At 43.2% G+C, this 21,312-nt stretch overlaps 2 protein-coding genes across 3 annotated transcripts in view; one reads left to right on the top strand and one right to left on the bottom strand.

The window, feature by feature from the left end:
- The first annotated feature begins 296 nt into the window (after positions 1-296).
- On the top strand, positions 297-17,674 carry tti1 (TELO2 interacting protein 1). Of its 2 annotated transcripts, none has more exons than XM_070839580.1 (13): positions 297-1,033; positions 1,282-1,619; positions 1,711-1,996; positions 2,955-3,132; positions 3,336-3,622; positions 5,257-5,667; positions 6,682-6,841; positions 7,365-7,532; positions 7,785-7,933; positions 8,238-8,378; positions 9,015-9,219; positions 15,192-15,279; positions 17,122-17,674. In XM_070839580.1, the coding sequence occupies exons 1-13, from the start codon at positions 308-310 to the stop codon at positions 17,339-17,341; spliced, it is 3,357 nt and encodes a 1,118-aa protein (XP_070695681.1). In that variant the 5' UTR covers positions 297-307; the 3' UTR covers positions 17,342-17,674. The 2 variants fall into 2 exon arrangements, with proteins under 2 accessions (XP_070695681.1, XP_070695680.1); XM_070839579.1 differs by having other exon boundaries at positions 7,782-7,933.
- A 3,011-nt stretch (positions 17,675-20,685) lies between these two features.
- Positions 20,686-21,312, bottom strand: part of LOC139210273 (V-set and transmembrane domain-containing protein 2-like protein) — a 44,135-nt gene continuing 43,508 nt past the window's right edge. Inside the window, exon 4 of the mRNA XM_070840288.1 lies at positions 20,686-21,280. Coding sequence (XP_070696389.1) covers positions 20,813-21,280 — 468 coding nt within the window. The 3' untranslated portion in view covers positions 20,686-20,812. The remainder of the gene's footprint in view (positions 21,281-21,312) is intronic.

Raw genomic sequence — 21,312 nt, 5'->3', positions numbered from 1 at the left:
GCAATCACGTTTTGTAGTACAGCTGAGAGTTAGTAGGTTATATTTTCAGTGCCAGTGTTGAATGATTGTAATTCCAGTGGTTCAGAAAATTACTCATCACACTTTCCAAAACAGCCAGAGGTGGAAAAGATAATGGTTTTAAACACCATCTCGAAAGTCTCCAGCCAACACGACAGGTGGTCATTACAGACTATGTGAATTTGACTTTCTTCCTACGGTACTTAAAATCTCACATGTTTTCTTTGTCTAATTCTTGCATTCCACATTTCTCTTTCCACAACCCCTCCTTAAAGTGACGCCTGCTGTCATGCCTCCCATCATGGCTCAGATCAGTGATCCAAAGATCGCGTTCGCCTACCTGCGTCCGGCCTGCGTCCTGCTCACCCGACAGCCCACTGTGACCAACGTGGAGACACTAAGCGCTCAGTTGAAAGAAGTCAATGATGCCACACTGCAGCAGCTCCAAGAGTACGTACTCTTCCCTCTTCGCTTCGTCCTTAAAGTCCCCGGGCCCAGGAAGGACAAACTGGTGCAGGCTGTGGCTGAGGCCATGAGCCACGTCCTGGAGAACACCTGCGTCCAGAGCTGGGAGACCCTCCATGATGTCTTCTCAGAGCTTTGCCTCTGCCTGTGCTCTCCAGCTGATCCTGGAAAACCTGCAGACTCATCAGAGGAGCTGCAGTTGGCTGTGCTGAGGTGCCTGGATGCACTGCTTCACGCTGCTTATGGTGATATAGTCTTCAAACTCTTTGAACCCATCATGCTGCCGGGACTGGGAGCTGCTGTATCATTGCTGCTGGCCTTAGGAGAGAAGGGGAAATCTCGAGATGTGCAGGCAGCAGCGCTGAAGTGCCTCCAGGCTTTGACTCTGCAGTGTGACTGCACTCAGGAACATGTAGTCCCATCCTCAGAGGAGAGATACGCTATAGGCAGCACCATGGCTTCATTCCTACCCGGGATCACTATGGCTGTAGCCAGGATCATTACAGGAGATCTGAGACAAGGCCATGCAGTCACAGTCAGCGCCATCAAGGTACCAAATCCCTTGATTAACTCTATTGTCATAAAATTAACTTGCAACTATTGATCATCCATTATTATTTTTCAGCTTCATAAATGCGTGCATGTGTGCAAGGTGACGCTAAACTAGCAATATGTTAAAGAGCAAAATGAAAAACTCTTGTTTGGACCAAAAAAAAAGAGATTATATCAGTGCACAAATGCAATGCATTGATTTGTTAATGCCACACATTAATTTTTTTCACTCATATTGTCACCCAGGTTTGGTCCAGGACTGTAGGGCTTGTCATGGAAGATGCCCAGCTTCAGACCAGCGAGCCCCAGAAGACTCCTTCACCAGACCTGGGGAGGATCGGACAGCTGGTGGTCCCTCGGACACAAGACTGGGTGAAGAGCTCCGCGGGAAAATTGTGTTTGCTCCTGAAGAAAATCATCTCCTGCACATCGGCTCACCAGCACTGGAGGGTTAGGCTAGAGATGGTGGCGCTGGATGACCACCTGCTGGCCCGGTGTAGCCAATCACTGGGAGAGTGTGTGGGGCCGCTGCTGGAAGCACTGGTGGGAGCAGTTAATGACCAGGAGCCCAGAGTCAGAAAGAGGTTTGATTTGATGGGATATTTTTGTGAGGGAAAATGAATAAAGCTCAGAATCCTTGAATACAAGGTGTTTAATGACACCTCTCTCCTGTAGGTGTGAGGTCGCTCTCAGGGAGGTGTCACAGAGGAATCAGAGCTGCAGCAGCAGCAGTGATATTACCGGTAAAAGCAGCAGCACTCAGAGCTTCACTGACGTGCTTTCAGAGAATCTCCACTCTTTGGCCACCTCCCTGCCCAGACTGATGAGGACGTCTGACGACCAGAAGAAGCTGTTTGTCCTCAATGTGTTTCTGGGTTATTTAAAAGTCCTGGGACCACTAGTGTCTGTGGTGCTAAACTCAGCTGCACATCTCGAGAGGATTTCCAAAGCCTTGATGCAGGTAATTTATACTGAAATAAAAGGAAATCCCTGCACAGCCCATCTCAGTCGATATATATATATCTTCAATAGTTTAATAATTAATTTAGCTGTAAAACCTCTATTCACCACGGAACCATTTGCCTCAAGGCAAACAAATATTTAGCTAGAGTTTCTGAGAGTCCACTGACGTATTTAACCAAAGCAATGTGCATAAAAATAAAAAGCCTAATAGTATACTTTTTACATTTTTCCTGAAGGCAGCAGGAGATTTGTAAAAAGAAAAATGAGATCAGTTAGTAGTTGGGAAACTCATTTGAGGCTTTTAATAATATTAAACCATTAAAAATGGTATCCTATAGTGAGTTATGACACATCTGACAGTGCCCAGTACTCTGAGCTAAACCTACAGTGTTATTATATATATATATATATATATATATATATATATATATATATATATAGTAACATGTATTATGTTCTCTTGTAGCTTTTCTGTTTATATCAGCAAGGGTATTAGCACAATATAGTGTGCATGCAGAGACTCTCCAGATAAAGGGGAGAATAACTAGAAAACATGGCCACATCAGGATGGCAACGCACACACACACACACAACACTGCTGCATTATGACCTGTTACTGCCAGTGTGGCCTTTATGTCTTGTTTATGCAAGCACACTTAAAACACCTTTATATGTGATATTGTATGTATTATTATAGAATGTAACATTTATTCACATCATACTGTATTTAAACATTTTAATAGTTGACAAACTGAGCTAAATGCTCCTGTCTTGGTTTGATGAAAATATCAAAGACATGACAAAGACAAAGTTGTTATATTTACTGTGGGAACACAAGGCAAGCTTATGTAGTCTGACTTTGCCTTCCTTCCTCTATCTTGGCAGCAAACTTTAACCGAAGCTGATCTTCACAAATGGAATCACAAATTGTTCTGTGCTTCTGTGTGTGTTTACAGGTGCTGGAGCTGGATGTGATGGACGTTCGCATTGTGGAGGAAAGGAGTTACGCTGCTACCATAGAGACAAACTCAGGCTCACGTGAATCCCACAGTGCTCACATACAGAGGAAGCATTTCCTCTACTTCACAGATGAGAAGATCTTCTGTGTGCTCATGGAGATCTGTCGAACATTAGGTAAGAGTGCTGTTTGAGAGGAACTTAAGGGACAGGCTGTGTCAAAATGATGCTCAGCACATTTCATATCTGTTGGCATACATAATAGGACTTTATGTGCCATATTTATTTTAAAGGAATACATAAAAGTGGCTACATTTTGTACCCGTGTGTTTACATTTGGCATTTAGTTTGACAGCTCTCCTCCCCATTCCTATCTTTAGGTTACTATGGCAACATTTACCTGCTGACCGATCACTTCCTTGATCTGTACCGACAGTCTTCGGCATACAGAAAGCAGGCTGCAATGGTGCTAAATGAGATCATCAGAGGTGCCGCTGGCATAGCTGTGGCAGCAGAGAGTTCGGAGAGTCAAATTCGGGGACACTTTGCCACCCAGGAAGACCTTAAAGAGGCAGTGGTGTCTGTCATGGAGGAATATACCAGTCTGAAGAACTGGCACCTGATTACTGTCAGTGAGGAGACGGACAGAGACCAACAGGATGAGCAGGTGAGGATAGTTTCAGTCCAGCAGCTTTGAGATTTTGTCCTGAATCAGGACAAAGTTTTGATTTACCTAAAAAAAAAATTTTACTAATGATTTATCTGCCAGTTCATCGTAGAATTAAAGGAATAGTTCAACATTTTGGGAAAAAAATACTTTTTGGACTGACTGGACTTTCCTGATTAGTAAAGAGTAAAAAGATTTATCACATGTAACAGATGATCCCACTCTTCATGGTAATATTTATATTTTGGTAATATAATATTTTGAGTGAGGAAGTGATACGATTTGGTTTCAGTGATTTATTTTTCAGTTTGTATTCGGTGAATATTTCGTGTGTGATAGTATGTTAAGTGTGATATTAGTCCGTGCTCTGCCCATTTCTTTCTGCATTTAACTTTTTCATGGTCAGATCACTTCCCTACAAACAAAGCACTGTGGATTGTTCTCGGACAGATATGCACACCACGCTCACAATATGTCCTTGGACAAATCGCTTTGTGCTCTTATGCCTGAGCAGACTGAGCAGAAGGGAGAAATGCTCCAGGGTTTCAAGTAACTGCTCTGAACTTCCAAGGCTGGATTATCGAGCCGACAGGCAGAGAAAATATCTCAGTGCCTCCAACCAACAGAGAACTGAAAACATTGCCAGCATGGTGTTAGTTTGTAGATGAATTTGCAGTTTCTCTTGGCCAGCTAAAACGCATGCCCACGGAGGCAAATCGTCAGATGAAGATGATCCTAAGCACAGGAATAGAGAGGGAAGAGGGAAGGTTTGGTCGCTGTAGAGGCTGTGGTGGGATCCTCGCTCATATCAATCTAATTACATTCATAAATGGAAAATGGAATAGATCTAAACATCTAAACAACAGCTACACACTGTCAGTTGTGTATGCAGACGTCAGTGTTGACAGCGGGGCCAACACCGTTCCACTAGTCCTGATGCTGCAGGTTAACAGCTGGTTACTGATGGCTGGTGTGAGCCACATCCATTGTTGACAGGAAAGTCATAAATAGTATTTTATCATTTTGTCGCTTTGGTGTGAAATGCTTTTATAATGTATTAATTATAATATTTGAATGTGGTGACATTGCTTTGATTCCGCCATCCGCTGTGTTCTTTTCAAATTAAGGTACCCCGTAGAGACTTTTTTATAAAATCAAAGGCACCCTATGAAGTTTTTATTGTGAAATTTAATTTTTATACTTTCACAGTTTCTCACCAAACATTATTGCGCATTCTTCATGTTAAATGCATTTCCGTCCTCATAAAGCATTTGCGGGGCCAAGTTATGGATGGCTTTAAAACATCCAATCTTTACATCCACGTTTCTTTTCTTCTGTACTTTCCTCCCATTTCTTGTCCCTCGCCTTACGGTTAGCAAACTGCATTACACAAGAAATGGGAAACATTATCTTCGAAACTGTTTAACCTAAAGTAGGAGTACTCGTAAAAGCAGTGACAGTGTTTTAGTTGGTAGACCTGCATTGTGAAAGTAAACATGACAGTGTGTCTTACAATATAGATTTGTTATCTTTATATTGACCTTTTTTATCGCTACAAAATGAAACACTATTCAAATGTAAAAGAAAATGTATGATGCATGCTCATGGCATTAGTGGTTTGTGTCTTTCTGTAGCTGCTCAGCCCATCCAGACTCCTCTCCATATCCACCAGCAATGTGAGCGACACCAATGCGGACTATCTCCCAGTGACTCCTTCTCCATTTGCGTCCACGTCTCTCGCATCGTCCACAATCCGCCAGCTCAACAGCAACATCTGGCAGCTGTGTATCCAACTCGAGGGCCTCGCCTGCTTCGCTCAGGCCCTGGGGCATGACTTTCGCCCCTTGCTGATGACGTCACTGTACCCCATACTGGAGAAAGCCGGGGAGGAGACGCTGCTGGTCAGCCAGGCGGCGCTGGGCTCCATGTGGGACATCAGTAGGGCCTGTGGCTACCCCTCTCTGAAGGAGCTGATCAATGAGAACTCAGACTACCTGCTCAATGACATATCACTTAACCTACAGAGGCTCAGCCAGCATCCACAGGTGAAACTGACACAGGGGTGCACAGTTACATTGGAAAATGAGGAAAGATAAGTTCACATTATTTTAGGAGGATTTTAGAAAGCAAGTGTTGTGTGCAGGAAGAGGAATTCATTCATTTCAGTCAGTCAGAGCCCACAGTGTCTTCGAATTACTTATTTTGTCTGATTAGAAGTTCAAAATACAAAAATATTTCACTTACTAAACAGAAAAGAGAAGCACATCCTAATGTTTGCCAGAGAATATTTGGATTTTTGCTCCACCCAGCCACAGTTAATTGGCTGTTCATCAGAATCTTGGAGATTGAAGAGACTAAAGAACCATTGGACCTCTCCAAATCAATAAATTGGCATAATAGGCGCTAACAATAAACACAGTGAAACTAAGAGCAGTAGCAGTTTATGAAATCACACCCACATTCATGAAGCACTCAGGGATGAGACGTAAGTTTGCAGTCTTGAGTTCTGACTAGAGTTAAGTACCAAGTAGAGACCAGCCTGTCCCAACTTAACTTCAAGTCCTGTGCTTGTCTTATACTTGACATGATAAACCTTTTACCAAATATAAGGCTGTTTACGTTATAGTTATAGTTCGACCATAACAGATCATCTACATCTGCGTGAAGTAATCAGAAGTATCATCTGTTGTCTGTCTGCTCCTCTGCACTGCTGAAGCACCTTTGCCTTTTTTTTAGCTCAATCTGATTGCTCGTTTTAAGACTGATTGTCGTCTGTTGTCAGGAAAAATTACGATTTGATCAACAAATTTTCAAACCTTTGGGCTTCGGTACTCATTTCCGTCCAGAGTGAGGTCACGAGGCATTGGTGTTAAAGTTAGAGTTGAGTCTACTTTGTTTTTCTGAGTCTAATTTCAAGAAGTCAAGTTTAAAGTCGTCACATTCATGACTGAAGTTTGACTCCAATCCAAGTCGTGGGTCCGCTCCTCTGTTGAATGTGCTTACATGGGTTTGCTGGGCCCTGAATATGTATTTCATCATATTCCTGTCTTGCTGGCCAGGCTCCGCGGGTGTTGACAGTGATGTTAACTCACTCTGACTGCAGCCTGCTGCCTCTGGTCGGGGACATCGTTCAGGATGTGCTGATGGCTCTGGATCTCAGCTACGACCACACAGCTGCTCTTTTCTGCTCCGTGCTGCACGCGCTCATGAAGGCACTGGGTGAGATTTCAAAAGGGATGTCAACTCATTTATCACATATGGTGAGGGTGAGACGGCACAAGGGACAGAATGAGTATATTGCTTTTGTGATTCTGCCATACACCCGTACCATACTGCACCATAGAATCCCACTCTTTACCGCACTTTGCTTAAGCTTTTAGCTCTGTTATATTCAAAGCATTTAAGGATAATTAAATGGACTTTTAGTCTAAGTATCCCTTGATGGTTTTAATATTGTTTCTGAGGCTTTTCATCCTTATAGAACAGAATGATTCAGTTTCCAGGTTAAGGCTATGAATATTGATGCACAAGGTGTTATTAACTGGAGAGTAGTATTGCATTTTACCAGGGGAAGTGACCACTGAAAGTTGAGGCCCAATTCTGCAGCTCCTTTAGGTGTTTCTGTGCTAGAAAACCCAAAGACAGAATATCCTTGGAAAGTGTCACAGTCCTGAAACTGACAACTTCACACACCTCACTGTGTCTCTAATCCACACTGTTTGTGTTGGTCTTATTCTTTTAGCGAGGTGGTTTCCCTCCAGTCGCAGAGGAACCAGCGAGTCTGCCAGACCCAAGCAGACCTGCCTTAACAAAGAAGTCCTTAATATCCGCCAGTTTCTGCTGGATCATCGCAAACAGAAAGAGCTGGCAGAGGGCATTGGAATAGAGGAGGAGGACACCGAAGATCTTGGTAATACAATATGGTATCTGTGTGAGGTCAAAAAAAGGAAATTATATTTCATTGTAGTGTAGGTTTCATGGTGTTGCAGAGGTTATATCAGATGGAACGTATCAGCAGGGAGAGTGGGTTGTTTTGACAGAAAATACAGTTTGAATAACAAAAGTATGAAATGTAAGCGCCAATAACAAACACAAATATTGGGTGTTTGCCGAGTAGATCAGTCATACATCATCCATCTGACCATCGCTGTCTCTCCAGCAGTCCCTCCTCCCATGGAGTGTGAGGACGTTGAAGATACTGGGGATCCTGATGTGAAAGCAGAGCTTCCCTCCCACCTCAGCATCACTAAAGACGTTATGGAGCGATGCATTCATCTTCTGTCTGATCCCAGTCTGAGGCTTCGACTCAAGGTACAGTCCGTAGTGGGGGAGCGAAGATCACAAATGTCTGACTTTGCCACCTGCAGAGCCACTTCACCGGCAAGGCTAAAAACTCAGATGTATCGGTGATGAAACAATCACTTCACACTGAGAAACTAAGCAAACCTCTTTACAGGCCTGCTGAAACAGACAGTTCATAAACATTGTCACCCAGGAGCTTTGGACCTCCAATATGGTCTACAGAGGTCCTATAATCTACCTATACACATGTATGTGTTGTGGATGCACTAAAGTTCTACAGTCTATTATACTGTGTGCATGTCTTTGTCCTTAGGTACTGGACGTGCTCAAGCTATGCGTGTGTGTGCTGAGTGAGAAGGAAAACGAATTGCTGCCTATGGCCCATCGCTGCTGGCCCCCCCTCCTACAGAGACTCACTGCTGATGACCCTTTAGCAGTTCTCAGAGCCTTCAGGGTACGTAAAACAAGTCTGTCTTTTCATTTACACTCTCCTGAATTGATTTCATTTAATGTGTTGGTGGATCATTTAATAAGTTCGGCAGCTTGACTTGGTGAAGAAGTACATTAAAGGTTTATTAAATCAGTGTTTGATATAATGTTGTATTATGTTGTTACCATCTGATTGTTACCAATTTTGAGTAAATTCCTGATTCAAATAAAATTAATGTGAATTGTCTTCCCCGAACTGGCTTTTCAAACTATTTCAGAGGCTCAGGATGAGAAGATGACGATGGCCTTCTGTCTTGTTCCCTGATGAATGAAGATCACAGTTTTTTGTGATCATTTCTGTCTGTTTATTCAACATATCAACTAACCCGTCTATAGCTGGACGATATTCACATCTTTTTTTTTTGATGAATTGACAAAATCCGATCGAGCTTGTTCATAAATGGTGGTTTAGTCACTCAGCACTACTGCTGACAATCAGCGTTACGATTTTTTGGGTACGTCCAGGTTTTGTAAGTACTATGTTTCAACAAGGGGATAATGCAAAGTCATTTTTTTGAATGCAGGATACATCACAGGGACTTTTTATTCCATGTTGACAACTTGCTGTGTATGTACATTACATGCTGAGTCTCTCCACCAGGTGCTGTGTACGCTGGGTGAAACTTGTGGGGACTTCCTGAGGAGGAGGGTTTCTAAAGAGGTTCTGCCCAAGTTGAGCTCCTCGCTGGCTCGACAGGCTCCGATCAGCTGCAAGGCCGGACCCATCTACACACACACCCTGGCCTACAAACTGCAGCTGGCTGTTCTGCAGGGGCTGGGCTCACTGTGTCAGAGGCTGGACCTGGGTGAGACAATAGAAAAAACACATCACACAAACACAAAAAGAGCAACTGGCTGTGGCTTATCGTAGCCCCTCTGGCAGATTTCTTAATGAAGGTTGGTTCGACATGACGGCCATTCAAGCAAGAACACACTTCATTACAAATATTTACCTAAACGTGTTGTATAATGAGAGCTCTGATGAATAGCCAGCGTGAAACTGTGCTCAAAGTCCACCCATCAACAAGACATGAACCACTAATTTACTCATTCAAATCTCCTGCTAATGGCAGTATTATTTCAAAATGTCACCATCGGCAGCACAGTATGTTTTACATGAGGTATTTGGGCTGTGTCCTCATGTAGAAATGACTTTTATACCCCTGCGTTAAAGGAATAGTTCAATGTTTTGCAGACACATTTGCTTTTTTACAGTGAGAAAAAAGATCTACACATAGTCTTAACGGCCCCAAAATCCTGTTTGTTGAACCCATGCATGAACTGAAAAGCAAAAAGGCAGGCAACGTGGTACCAAATCTGGCAACCTCAGGACACCACACACGTCACTGTAGCTGTTGTTCGGCTGGAAATCGTTCCAGCTCATAACGTCGTATAAAAACCCCAAATAGTTTAATTTTTACATTTATGATTCATCTACAGGTTGTTTCGTTAAAATGTAGTCTTAGTTTTGTCGATTTTTATATCGAAGGCTTGATAGATTTTTCTGCCTCCAACCAATAGCATCACTTCATTTCCAAGACACCGTCAAAGATGCTGACACACACACACACACACACACACACACACACACACACACACACACACACACACACACACACACATGCAGATATCCGTTAGATTGCCCTCAGAGAAAAGCTCACAGTGACTTATTTCACCACCAGAGGGCAGTGTTGTATAAGAGTAAAAACCAGGCAGGGGCGACCGTGATCTAGTGTTGCATCCTGATTGTGAAGACACCCAGTACATCTATTTATCGATACTGTCAACAACACGTAAAGTTTCTTTTTGTGTGTCTTGATGAGTCCGCACCCTTTCAGATTTTTTTGCCTTTATTTGTTGACAGCACAGTCGACATTCCTGAACACCCCAACCCAATTACACACACCATTTCCACTGATACATAAAATTACACAAGATTCAATGGAACATCATGACTAATAACGCATCAAGGCAGTGCTTGATTCGACGTAATTCACAGAAGACTTTGGATATATAGACCACAGCCCACTGAGCCAACAGGATGCTACTGAATCCTTAATTGCACGCACAGTAAATGCTGTAAGCAACTGTTCTCCCTCAAGCTCCATTTCACCACAATCAAGCAAGAGAGGTTGTTGAATCTGCGCAGCAATCAGCAAATCAAGAGGCTACAGGAAAAGAAGTATGTTTACTTGAACAGCTCAGAAATGTAATGTGTTTTTAGAGCTGTGTATTTTGTGCTCGGCATAGCTCCAGTACCATAACTGAAAATTGTTCATCCAAAGGGGCCTGGGGGCTCGGCGCCAGTGGGTTACCAATGATGTAATTATGAGCTGCTTGTCTAATTTTTCATTAGTCGTTATGTTCATTAAGCTGTGATGTCCCTGTCGCAGGTATACTGGCTTCAGGTTGCTCCAGTTTTCCAACACTTTTGGTGGAAGCTCAGATCTTTTAGTGGAACCAAGTGCATGTCATTGCAGTGTGGAACTTCTCTATTGTCTTCTCTGTTCTGTCTATTCTGTTGTCTTCGCCTTGAGTTTGAGTGGGTAAGTGGTTACTCGTGAAAATAACGTGCTCATCACGTACAGTAAGAAGTGGCGAATGCAATCAGTGATAAGAATTACAGGAGATCTTTATTTATCTTTATTCATTAGGTGGTAATCATCATCACTTCTGCTTCTCAAGGACAGTCGATTTTGCAAGAACTGGCTGGTGTGGGTGTAGCAGCAGTTCAGTCCTCAGTACACAGAGTTTTAAGAACAGCTCAGATTCATAGAGCTCATTATTTTAGTTGTTGTAGCTTAAAAAAGAAAAACCAGATTCTATAATTTCAGGGGGTGGGCCAAAGGTTATGTTTCCAGACACCACCACTAAGACCTGGGATCTGGTTTCGAGTTGTGGTATCTCCCGTCTGGACACCTGCACAGCGGGGTGTGGGACTAGGTGATGGTGTGAACTCAGACGTGTTACACCCTCTTGGTGAATCTCATAACAGGCTGAGAGGAAAAGTTGGTGACACCATGTGTCACAGAGGTAGCAGGCTGTCTGCAGCGGTAACAGCAGAGTTAGTAGTGACAGGCCTGCAGTGCATGGGGAATTTCAAATTGGGCATGAATGAGGAAAAAAATTTAGAAAGAGAAATCTGATTTGAAAACTGTAGTTTAGAAAGGAAAACATGCCAGATTCTGTTCTTATATACCCTCACATTTTAATGCTGTCGATTTAGTGTCTATCAGTCACAACAGCAGCTCTGGATATTGGTGTTGATAAATTCCTGCCTTTCTTTGTTTTTTTTTTACACACACTACCCTTGGTTGCACTTTTTTCTCTTCCAGGCTCTGCAGCCACAGTTACTCCATTAGGGATGTAATGATACATCCAGCTCCCACTTCTGGGCTCTTGGCTTTGATATTAACACAGTATTTCAAACAAAATCAGAGTCGGACAATCATCACTGAAGTAATGCTTTCTACTTCTCCAAGAGATGTTTTTTTGTAGCTATTGTAACTCACACAAGATAAGAAATATTTTACCTCAAAGTGTAAAAGAAACAAGAAACGCTTCAAAATATATGATTGTGGATTCAAACTCAGCTCTAAATCTTACATTGTAGCTGTGAGTTTTAACATGAAAATAAATGAAATAACACATTAGGCATATATAATGTCACTATACAATGAAAATATGGCTCACAGTAGAAAGTTATAGCAAAGAGCTGTAAGCTCCTGCATTAGTAGCTCCTGTTTTCTGTGCCTGTTCTATCAGTAAACCAGATTTGAGTGAGGGAGTGAAAATGCGCATCAGTCATGATGCGTTAAGGTTTTGGTCCCACTTAGCCATTCATTTTCTTCAACACCGAAGAAAATATTTCTTCTATCTAAGTATTCCATCTGATTTAATGCATTTGAGTCAGAAAAGGCTGAAAACACAAGCAGGCGGATGATTACACAGGTCTGTAACATTGCAGGCAGCATCATCTGTTCAGGCAATTGATGATACTGCAGCATGGTGCAGTTGGTGTAGATTTGTCAGCCGTAGATTCATGCATCAAATCTCCTTTTCCACCACATCCCAAAGGTGCTCGTTTGGATTGATGTGTGGTGACTGTGGAGGCCGTTAGAGTACACTGACCTCATTGTCATGTTGGTGGGAGCAGCTGGAGATCACATGCGTTTTAGTGACACAGTGCGTGATCATGCCAGAAGTAGCCATTGGGTTAAACTGTAGCCACAAAGGGATTCGCGTTGGTAAGCTGGAAAACTTGCGTAGGCTGTAGCATTTAAACCGTGCTCAATTAGTATAACGGCCACCAGCAACCCGAACTTTTGACTCGAGGCAGGGTCGATCCGTGGGTTCATGTTCTTTATGCCAAGCTCTGCTCTTATCATCTGCATGTGGCAACAGATATCCACCACTGTACCGTTTTGGTCTTTCTGTGCCCACTGCATCCTCAGTTTCCTGCTCTTAGCTGGCAGGAGTGGTACCCGGTGCGGTCCTGTAGCATGCTGTAGCATGTCTACCTCAAAGCCCAGCATTCAGAGACGCTTTTCTGCGTATCACTGTTGCAAAGTGTGCTTATTTGAGTCCCTGTCACCCTCCTTTCTGTTCAAGGCATCTAACTGGCCCTTAAGACGTTTTTTTGGGGGTTTTTTTCTCTATAAAATCTTGAAAATCATGTGCGTGAAAATCCAAGCACTTTCTGAGACTCTCAAACCTCCCCTTCTGGCACCAACAGTCATTTCACGCTCAAAGTCACATTTCCTCCCCGTTCCGATGTTTGGTCTGAACAATAACTGAACCTCTTGACCATGTCTGCATGCTTTCATGCATTGAGTTAAAACATGAGTGGTTTATTTGATATTTGCATCAACAGTGCAGGTGTACAAGGGCACCAGATAAAGAGTGTGTGTGTGTGTGTGTGTGTGTGTGTGTGTGTGTGTGTGTGTGTGTGTGTGTGTGTGTGTGTGTGTGTGTGTGTGTGTGTGTGTGTGTGTGTGTGTGTGTGTGTGTGTGTGTGTGTGTGTGTGTGTGTGTGTGTGTGTGTGTGTGTGTCCAGCCCATCTAAACAAAAGCTAGACCCACAGAATAGAAAGTGTTCTGTGTGGACTTTACTGTGCAGACATTCAAGGCACTAAAGGCCTTGAATTAATGCGTACGTGTGCAAAATGGATGATCTTCTGATGTCATTGAGGGATTTTCTTTTTTTTTTTCCCTCTCTTGTAACTGTATTTGGTGATTTTAGTTGATGCAGCTAGTGTGTCGTGCATAAAGAGGTTGCCTAGCAAAGTACAGCTTTGAAAAGTGGAAAAGCAACCTTCCCCAATTGCACGACCACTGGAGACTACAAAAAGGCAACTGCGGCAACATTACTTGCTTACTTCAAATGTTTTATGTACAACACTCACATGACTGGAGTCTAACCAAGTAAAAAAAAAATGTATCTTCCCTGTCACATTAAAGGGAAGAGTCCTTTTAAGATCCGTATACTTGATTTTTCTTTCTGGCACTCCTCTGTCCTCCTTCATATCAGATCGAAGGATATTTGGAGTTGGAGATGGACAGAATGTGAAAGAGCAGGCGAGAGACAGTCAGTGGCTGCAGCCTTACTCGTGTGAATACCGATTTGGCTACAGCTTACCTCTGGGACGCCTGCAGCAAGCCAATTACCAAGCCTCAGTCACAGAGAGAGAAAGACAGAAACACAGATTGACTGAAGCAAATAATAAATTTCAACCCCAGTGCTAGCTTCAGCTCCAATTCCAACCTGTTATTCATTTAACACAAAATCTAACAGCACCTGGCCCCCTCCTCTCAAGTATTTCTTACCTCTCTACTCCAAGCACCTCGATTCCACAAAAGACTACGGGCTATGAGTGCAGCACCAGAAAAGGAGGAAGAAAAAGGATAAAGGCAGTTGCTAAATAATCCCATTTAACTCTGAAATGTGCACTGCTGCTTTTATTCTTGACACACAGCGAGCAGGCCTGGTTCAAGCCGAGTGTGGGTTGAATTGGCAAATAGAGTAAGCAGAGAGGAAGAGAGACATGTTTTGAAATGAGGCTTGAAAGGCAGCCCAGTTTGCAGCTTAGGGAATCGCTAAATGTCTGCTGGGAGAGATGGAGAGAGAGAGAGAGAGATCGGAAGAGGAGATGAAAGAGTGGAAAGAAGTCAAGTGGGTGGAGGGAGCTGGCAAGGTTATGAAAGGTGCGGTTAGAGAAGGGGAGAAAAGAAAATGAATGCAGGTGGGTCAACGTACTTAAAACTGCAAGATAGAGTGGGGGAAAAAAAGATGAAGGATAGAGGAAGAAGAAATGGGCCTTTTCACATGCGTCCACTCTTCAAAAGGGGGAAGAGTGGATGTGTGAATTCCAGAGATGTGGAAACAGCCTGCTGTGAAATTTTTCCGCAGCCGTCTCAGCAGTTTCTCTCAGCTCATTAGGAGTTAGACAAGGTAAAGTCCAGGCACGATCTATTTCTTTTTCTCCCCCTTTCATCTTCTTCTGTTCCTCTTTTATCCCTCTTCCTCTGCTTTTAGCTGTATGCCGTGAAACTGATTAAACCTCTGGTTTGTGATCAAGTGGTTTTTTTAGGACATAGTGTATGAAGCTGATACTGATGTTTGCCGTTTGATTCCAGATTATAGTTTTATTCAGATTTTTGTCAGCACAAAAAAGCTGCACGGATTTTTTTCTCTATCAATTGATGCTATGTAAATCATTCTTTTTTTTTCTGCCAAGGCAAAAGAATAAGCATGTGATTTACATTTTGGTTTTCTCAGGTGAGGCAGACCTGGATGCTGTTTGTGAGGCCTGCCTGCCCTACCTGAGCTGCAGACAACCCATCAGACTGCAAGAAGCCAGTCTAAGGTGAGCCCTTAAGTAAGCTTGTAGTGATTTAGTAAAGTTAACTAAGTACTTTGTAATGTCTTTGAGGTCATTGACTTTAGTCGTTCCTTTTCATAAGAATAAGAATAAGAATGACTTTATTTATCCCGGAGGAAATTGTTGTGCCAGAGTGCAGTACAGAGGTCAAGTCACAACTATACAAAATATTGAAATACAAAATTGAACAGAAACTTAGACACAATAAAATACAATTAAATTAAATAGTCTGTCCCTTTTTAAAACAAAAAGTACAGATTGAAAAGTACAAATTTGTGAAAAGTGTCACAGTGTGTGAGGTGAAGTGTGCAAAGTAAGTGAAACTATACAGAATAGAATACTTTAACAATTAAATAAGATATGTGCAAAGTGCAAACTGCAAAACGGGAGACAAAGTGAAAGGGAATGACCTTTACGGTTATTGCACATGATTCTGCTGAATGAGTCTGCTACGTGTCCCTCCTGCTGGTGGAGGAGGCGTTACACAGTCTAATAGCCACAGGTAGGAAAGACCTCCTGTGGCGTTCTGTGGTGCACCTTGGAGGTCTGAGTCGACGACTGAAGGTGCTCTGACAGGCTATCAGTGTGGCGTGCAGGGGGGTGGGAGGTGTTGTCCATGATGCTGAGCAGCTTCTTCATCCTCCTCTCAGACACCTCCACCACAGACTCCAACTCGACTCCCAGGACAGAACCAGCTCTCCTGATGAGCTTGTTGAGTCTGTTGGCGTCAGCTGTCTTCAGCCTGCTGCCCCAGCACACTACAGCGTAGAAGATGATTCATGCTAATATTGTACTTTTTACTTTTATTTTACTCACTATGATTTCACATATAGTGAATGTATGTTGCATATAAAACTATGACAATCACAAATTGCCCAACAATATACGAAGTCGTTAAAATCAGCTTCACTGTCGACCAGTCCAGCTTCAACACTTCAAATGCAGCTTACATTGTAAAGGCGCCTTGTGGAGAAAAGAAGCAAAAGCAGTGTGTATATGTGGTATTTCTAAACAAAACATACTGTGTGTGTCATTTTAAATCTGTTTTAATTCCTAAAACTCTGTTTACATACATTTTCAGCGTATGACCACCACCAGCCATCAAATACCAAACCCGCGGCACAAATGTGTATTGCGTCCTCATATGCGATACAAAAAAAGGACCCACTCGGAAAAAACACTGCTTGTAGTCAAAAACTCCACATGGTACCCACCAATGATAAAAAGATAAATAAGATAATTAACATAATGTTAAAATAGTTTGAAAAGGGCTACTCTGAGTATTGAGTTCCTTTACTTTAAGGGTAGGTTCAATGCTCGCATACCACATGTACATTATTAGTTAAAATCCACAGTCCTTGTTTTGTGCAGATGTACATTTCAAAATGAACTGAAGCTCATCTGAGGTTTCAGAAGTCTCGCTTATGCAAGTAAAGTATGTAAGTATGTTTTATTGCTGGTGCTGTGTCCCAATATCAGACCTACCGTTCGCCGCAGCTCAGCAATGGAACATAGTCCGTGACAAAAGATGGTTACCTACTTGAACTCTGCTGAACTTAGAAAGGACGATGAGTTCTGTCCTTCTTACACTGTGGTCCTGTTCTAAGGGATCTCTTCATGTGGAGGTAATAAAAACAATCCGAAGGTAAAAGGCGGTGTTGAGTTAATGAGCTTATAGTCAAACTGTAGTGAATCTGCTGTGTTCTGCTCAGTCTGTCAGTTCGGATTACAGGAAGGTGTTCTTCCACACCATAGATATTATGCACCTTTGCAAAATACAGCGGGGAGTTAATCCTCTTCACATGTACCTTTCACTCCTCTCCACAGCGTGTTCCGACACTTAATCCAGGTGGATCCGGACGCCTTCTGGTTCGCTCTAAATGAGCTGCACTGCCCGTCCTCCTACATCCCGCCCCACCCCGACCTCCTGCCTGTGCAGCTGAGTGGAATGGGTCGGCCGAGAGACGAGTACTCGGACAACGTGCTGAAACTGCTTAGGGAGGAGTTGGGCTCGGTGTCTGAGGCGATCAACCAGCCGCTCAGCTAATGAGCCAGTGACGGATGTGATCGACTCATCGCTCAAATGGACGGCTTATTGAACCACCGACTCCAGCGAGTCAGTGAGCTGAAAGGGAATCTGACAGTTGTTCCAAAGAGCAGCTTTCAGACATGGTAGTGATAACCTTCATGCCGTACACAGGTCTGATAAGCAGCAAGGTATAAAGGGAAAATGTCAAGGATTCATCTCTACTCCCGCTGCAGGTGGACTAACCAGGAACTCTACAGCAGGATACATGCAGTGACAGTGCTGATGATTTTCATTTCATGCAAAGGCACTGACTGTATGCAAATGTTATGTTTGCCATTCCTTTTTATAAAAATGGACGATATCTGTGGTTCTGGATCGATGTTGTTTTTTTTAATTGAAAAATTAATGAAAAGTGGATCTAGTTGATGCATAGGTGGGTATTTTTTGTCCAAGATAGATGGTGCAGGCTCAAGCTCACCACAGGATAAGGTTGGAAATATTCTATATTTTTCATTTTGCCAACAAATCCCTTGACTCGATTAAAACCAACAATGAATGTATGTTCTATTAACAGGCAGATTATTATCTGTGCATCCAAAGTTATACATATCTTATTCTTCTGTGCCATAGAGCTCCAGTGTTGTTCGAAAACTGTTTACAACACGAGCCACATAACCTCTGAGCTGTCCCGCCACCCACATTACATAACAGCAAATGTGTCCGCTTAAACGGAACAGGGCACGGGGGTTGCGTAACTACAGGGGAATTGAACGCCTCATGACAGGGATACTGGCGAATCTATCATTGTACCTGTTATCACTCAGAGCCCTGTAGGGTTCTGGGGATGTTTAAGTGAGGGAAACAGGAAGCCCTTTACATTATCACTTCACCTCACTGATGGGAGAACCCGGAGCCTCCCCACCTCATCGCTCCGTAATGAATGTATGCCTTCTAGTGTGGGGAAACAAGATCGCCACGTGTCTTGTATTTAGCTGGCCTGGCTTAATGCAGTGAGCGCAGCACAGCGCCTCTTTATCTCATCCTGTGCTGTTGCTATTTATCCTGCTGCCAGTGCTGACAATAGCACCATTAGTCATCAGCACCAATGGAAGGGGGGTTTTGGCAGCACCTATTACACACAGGCAACTGCCTAATATCGTTTCTCCTTAATGCACACACACACAGATCAGCTAAATCCATCTGACGCCGAAGCCACAACACCCACAGTAGCCCTTTAGATGACTTTTCCAGAGAGTCTTAACGCAGCTTATTGTGGCTTTTGCTTTTTCACGTCTCTAAATCAAGTCAACATAGATTCACTGTTGTTTCATATACAATTTATTTCATTTGATAAAGCCATACACTTAGTGTGAGACCAGACATTCTAGAAGAAATGTACATTATCCCTCTTCTTTTTTTTTTTCTTTTTTTTTACAGTGATCTCTTCTTTACAAAACATCAAATCAAAGTTACTTGTTGGAGAAAAAAACAAACAAAACAATCCCGCTGATCACCCCTTCTGGGACTGCCAACAATCACAGGAGCGTGCGCTTCCTCTAACAGGAGAGAAGTGAAGCCCCTCATGGCCTTGAGACAGACTATATTTTCAGGCAGTATGGACAGCCAATTTTCCCGTTACTCCTCACTCTCACTGCTCAAGGCTTTATCCGGCACGTTTCCCACATTCACTTTGTCCCATTTGATCCCTTCAGAGTGAAGTATTGTCTTGTGCTTCACGCAGGAATCTAAGCAACAAGGTTATCATCAAGTTACAAGATTGGCAGAAGTAAAAATGGCCCTCTGGAACCTTTTCAGAGCAAGTCCCAAACTACAAACTGAAATGAATCCCACGTTCAAGCTCATTAAAACACGGTAACACTCATGTTAGCGGCCCTGCACATACAGTACAGTTTAAGTAACACTGCTTAAGTACTAAGATACATTAGGGAAACCCCTTTCTGAGCAGCTATGAAGAGAATGTGTCATTCATCTGTCTGTACAGCACTTCTGGAGAGCAGAAAAGCAACAAAAAAAATTGCTTTGGAAGAAAAAGAGAGCTCTATTTGACAGGACTTCCAAAGTAGAAAAAAAGAGAACAGAATGGACTTTTGTTTTTTCAATGAACCAAACCAATAAATGACAAAAATATCCCTAACTAACACACTGTCTTTGTGTATGGTTGGTTGAAAAAGTTTTTAAGAAAATTACTGAACATGCACTCACTTTATTTCTTATTATACAGTCATATATACAGAGTGGATTAGAGGCTTGTAGTGGAGAGGATTGAGGCTTTTTAAATGATTGATGAGCACTGGGCCAGAGCATCGGAATAAGGGACTCTAAGATGGGGTAGGAATACAGCACTGCTCCACCCAAAAAAGTATCTTGCACCTTCCACTGATTGATTCGTAGTCACCGCTTGGATTCAGAGGCACGCCAAATCAGATTTTTAATTTAGTGGCACAGATTTTGATCTTTTCGTGGCTTTCCAAACAGGTGGGGTCCATGTGGAACAACTTGATTGATTTCTGTCAGCCTGAGCGGCCACGAATGGATTAAGCCTGCGGCACGAGGGGCTAACAAAAATCATATTTCCTGTTGCGTTGCAAATTCATAAGCTCGAAAGGGCTGTGCACAAGCACAAATGTGGAAGAAACCTCACACTTTCTCCACTGCCAGAGTGTTTACTCTAAGTCAAATGAATTGAGGCTGTATCTGTCCTTGTCCTCTGGGACCTTGATGAGTTTCTGCTAAAAAAAAAAAAATCACATTTCTTTCTCCCTGCGAGTAAACACAGAGCAACTTTTAGGTGTGCACAGATTTAGTACAATATTCATGTACATTATTTGAATATGCAAAAAGATGCAATGAGGCTAGCGTTGTAGGTAAAAAGCTCAAGAGTCAGACTAGACAAGAATTACTGACGGTTTCATTCAGTGCACTCTCAGAGTAAAAGGAACATTTTCTTTTACTGGGCATTGGCCCAGTTACAAAAGGTATGATATTATACTTTCTTTCTGAGGGTGTATCAAATGAGAGAGAGCGTAAGGCAGTGGAAGAAGTATGAGTGTGACAGCTGGGTTGTGTCATTTACAGTATCTAAAGTACAAGAGTGGACCAGAACATAGGCTAATAGTAAGATGAGTCTTTTTTTTTTTTTTTTTTTTTTGTTGGAGCTGGGAACAGAAACAGTGGAGCTGTTTAGATCTACACGTCAGCCCACCCCCCCACCCCCTTGCTGAATGTTGTGGGGCCAGGCCGTACAGACGGTGAGCAGTCCAACCCAGACCCATGCACAGCAAGAAAAAGCTACATTCCCAGCACAGTTTACAGCACCATGCTATAAAGAAGCCATACTGTACATTTCTAGGTGTTGCGGATTCGCGCGCAGGCTTGCACTGTGTGGGAAGAATAGCTTTTTATGCTGTGACACACATCATGTTATGCAATCCTTGTGTAATCTATCACTCGGGTGTAATGAGCCGACATCTACAGCGTACAGCTGGGCTCATTGGTGCAGTCATTGTGGCTGTGGTTACTGTCCACGTCCCTCTTCTTCAGCTCTCTGCCCGCCTTGTGCTGCTGACTGTTGCCGCCGTGGCTGTGGCCGTGGTGGATTGGCGATGAAGGCCGCTTGCCGTGCTCCTGGTGGTGCCCGTGACTCTGGTGGTGGCCGTGAGCGTGCTCTTTGGTGCCGCCGTGAGACTCCACATCGTCCCCCTCGGCATACACCACTCCTCCCTTAGTATCGTCCAGGGGCGCAAAGTTGTCGTTGTGGTTACTGCTGAGGACGTCACCCTCCGGCACCACCTGCAGGTAGGCTCTGACGCGGTGGTGTCGGGCACCCGCAACATCACTGAAGTCGATGACGCGGCATTCATAGGTGCCCTCGTCAGACGGCTTGACCCGGGAGAGGCGGAGTTTGTGGGAGATGTTGCTTCCTACGACCTTCACGACCTGGCAAGGGCAGACGAAATAGAAAGAGGAGA

The sequence above is a fragment of the Pempheris klunzingeri genome, chromosome 11, assembly GCF_042242105.1.
Source record: "Pempheris klunzingeri isolate RE-2024b chromosome 11, fPemKlu1.hap1, whole genome shotgun sequence".
NCBI classification, from domain to species: Eukaryota; Metazoa; Chordata; class Actinopteri; order Acropomatiformes; family Pempheridae; genus Pempheris; species Pempheris klunzingeri.
The sequence above is the reverse complement of the archived record's forward strand: the minus strand, read 5'-3'. Positions and strand labels throughout refer to the sequence as shown.

Bases quoted from the DNA above. Each gene is read 5' to 3' on its own strand.
- tti1 (XM_070839579.1), top strand. From the start codon at position 308: ATGCCTCCCATCATGGCTCAGATCAGTGATCCAAAGATCGCGTTCGCC. The intron at 1,620-1,710 runs GTTTGATTTGAT...TCTCTCCTGTAG, and splicing joins GAGCCCAGAGTCAGAAAGAG to GTGTGAGGTCGCTCTCAGGG. The intron at 7,934-8,237 runs GTACAGTCCGTA...CTTTGTCCTTAG, and splicing joins GTCTGAGGCTTCGACTCAAG to GTACTGGACGTGCTCAAGCT.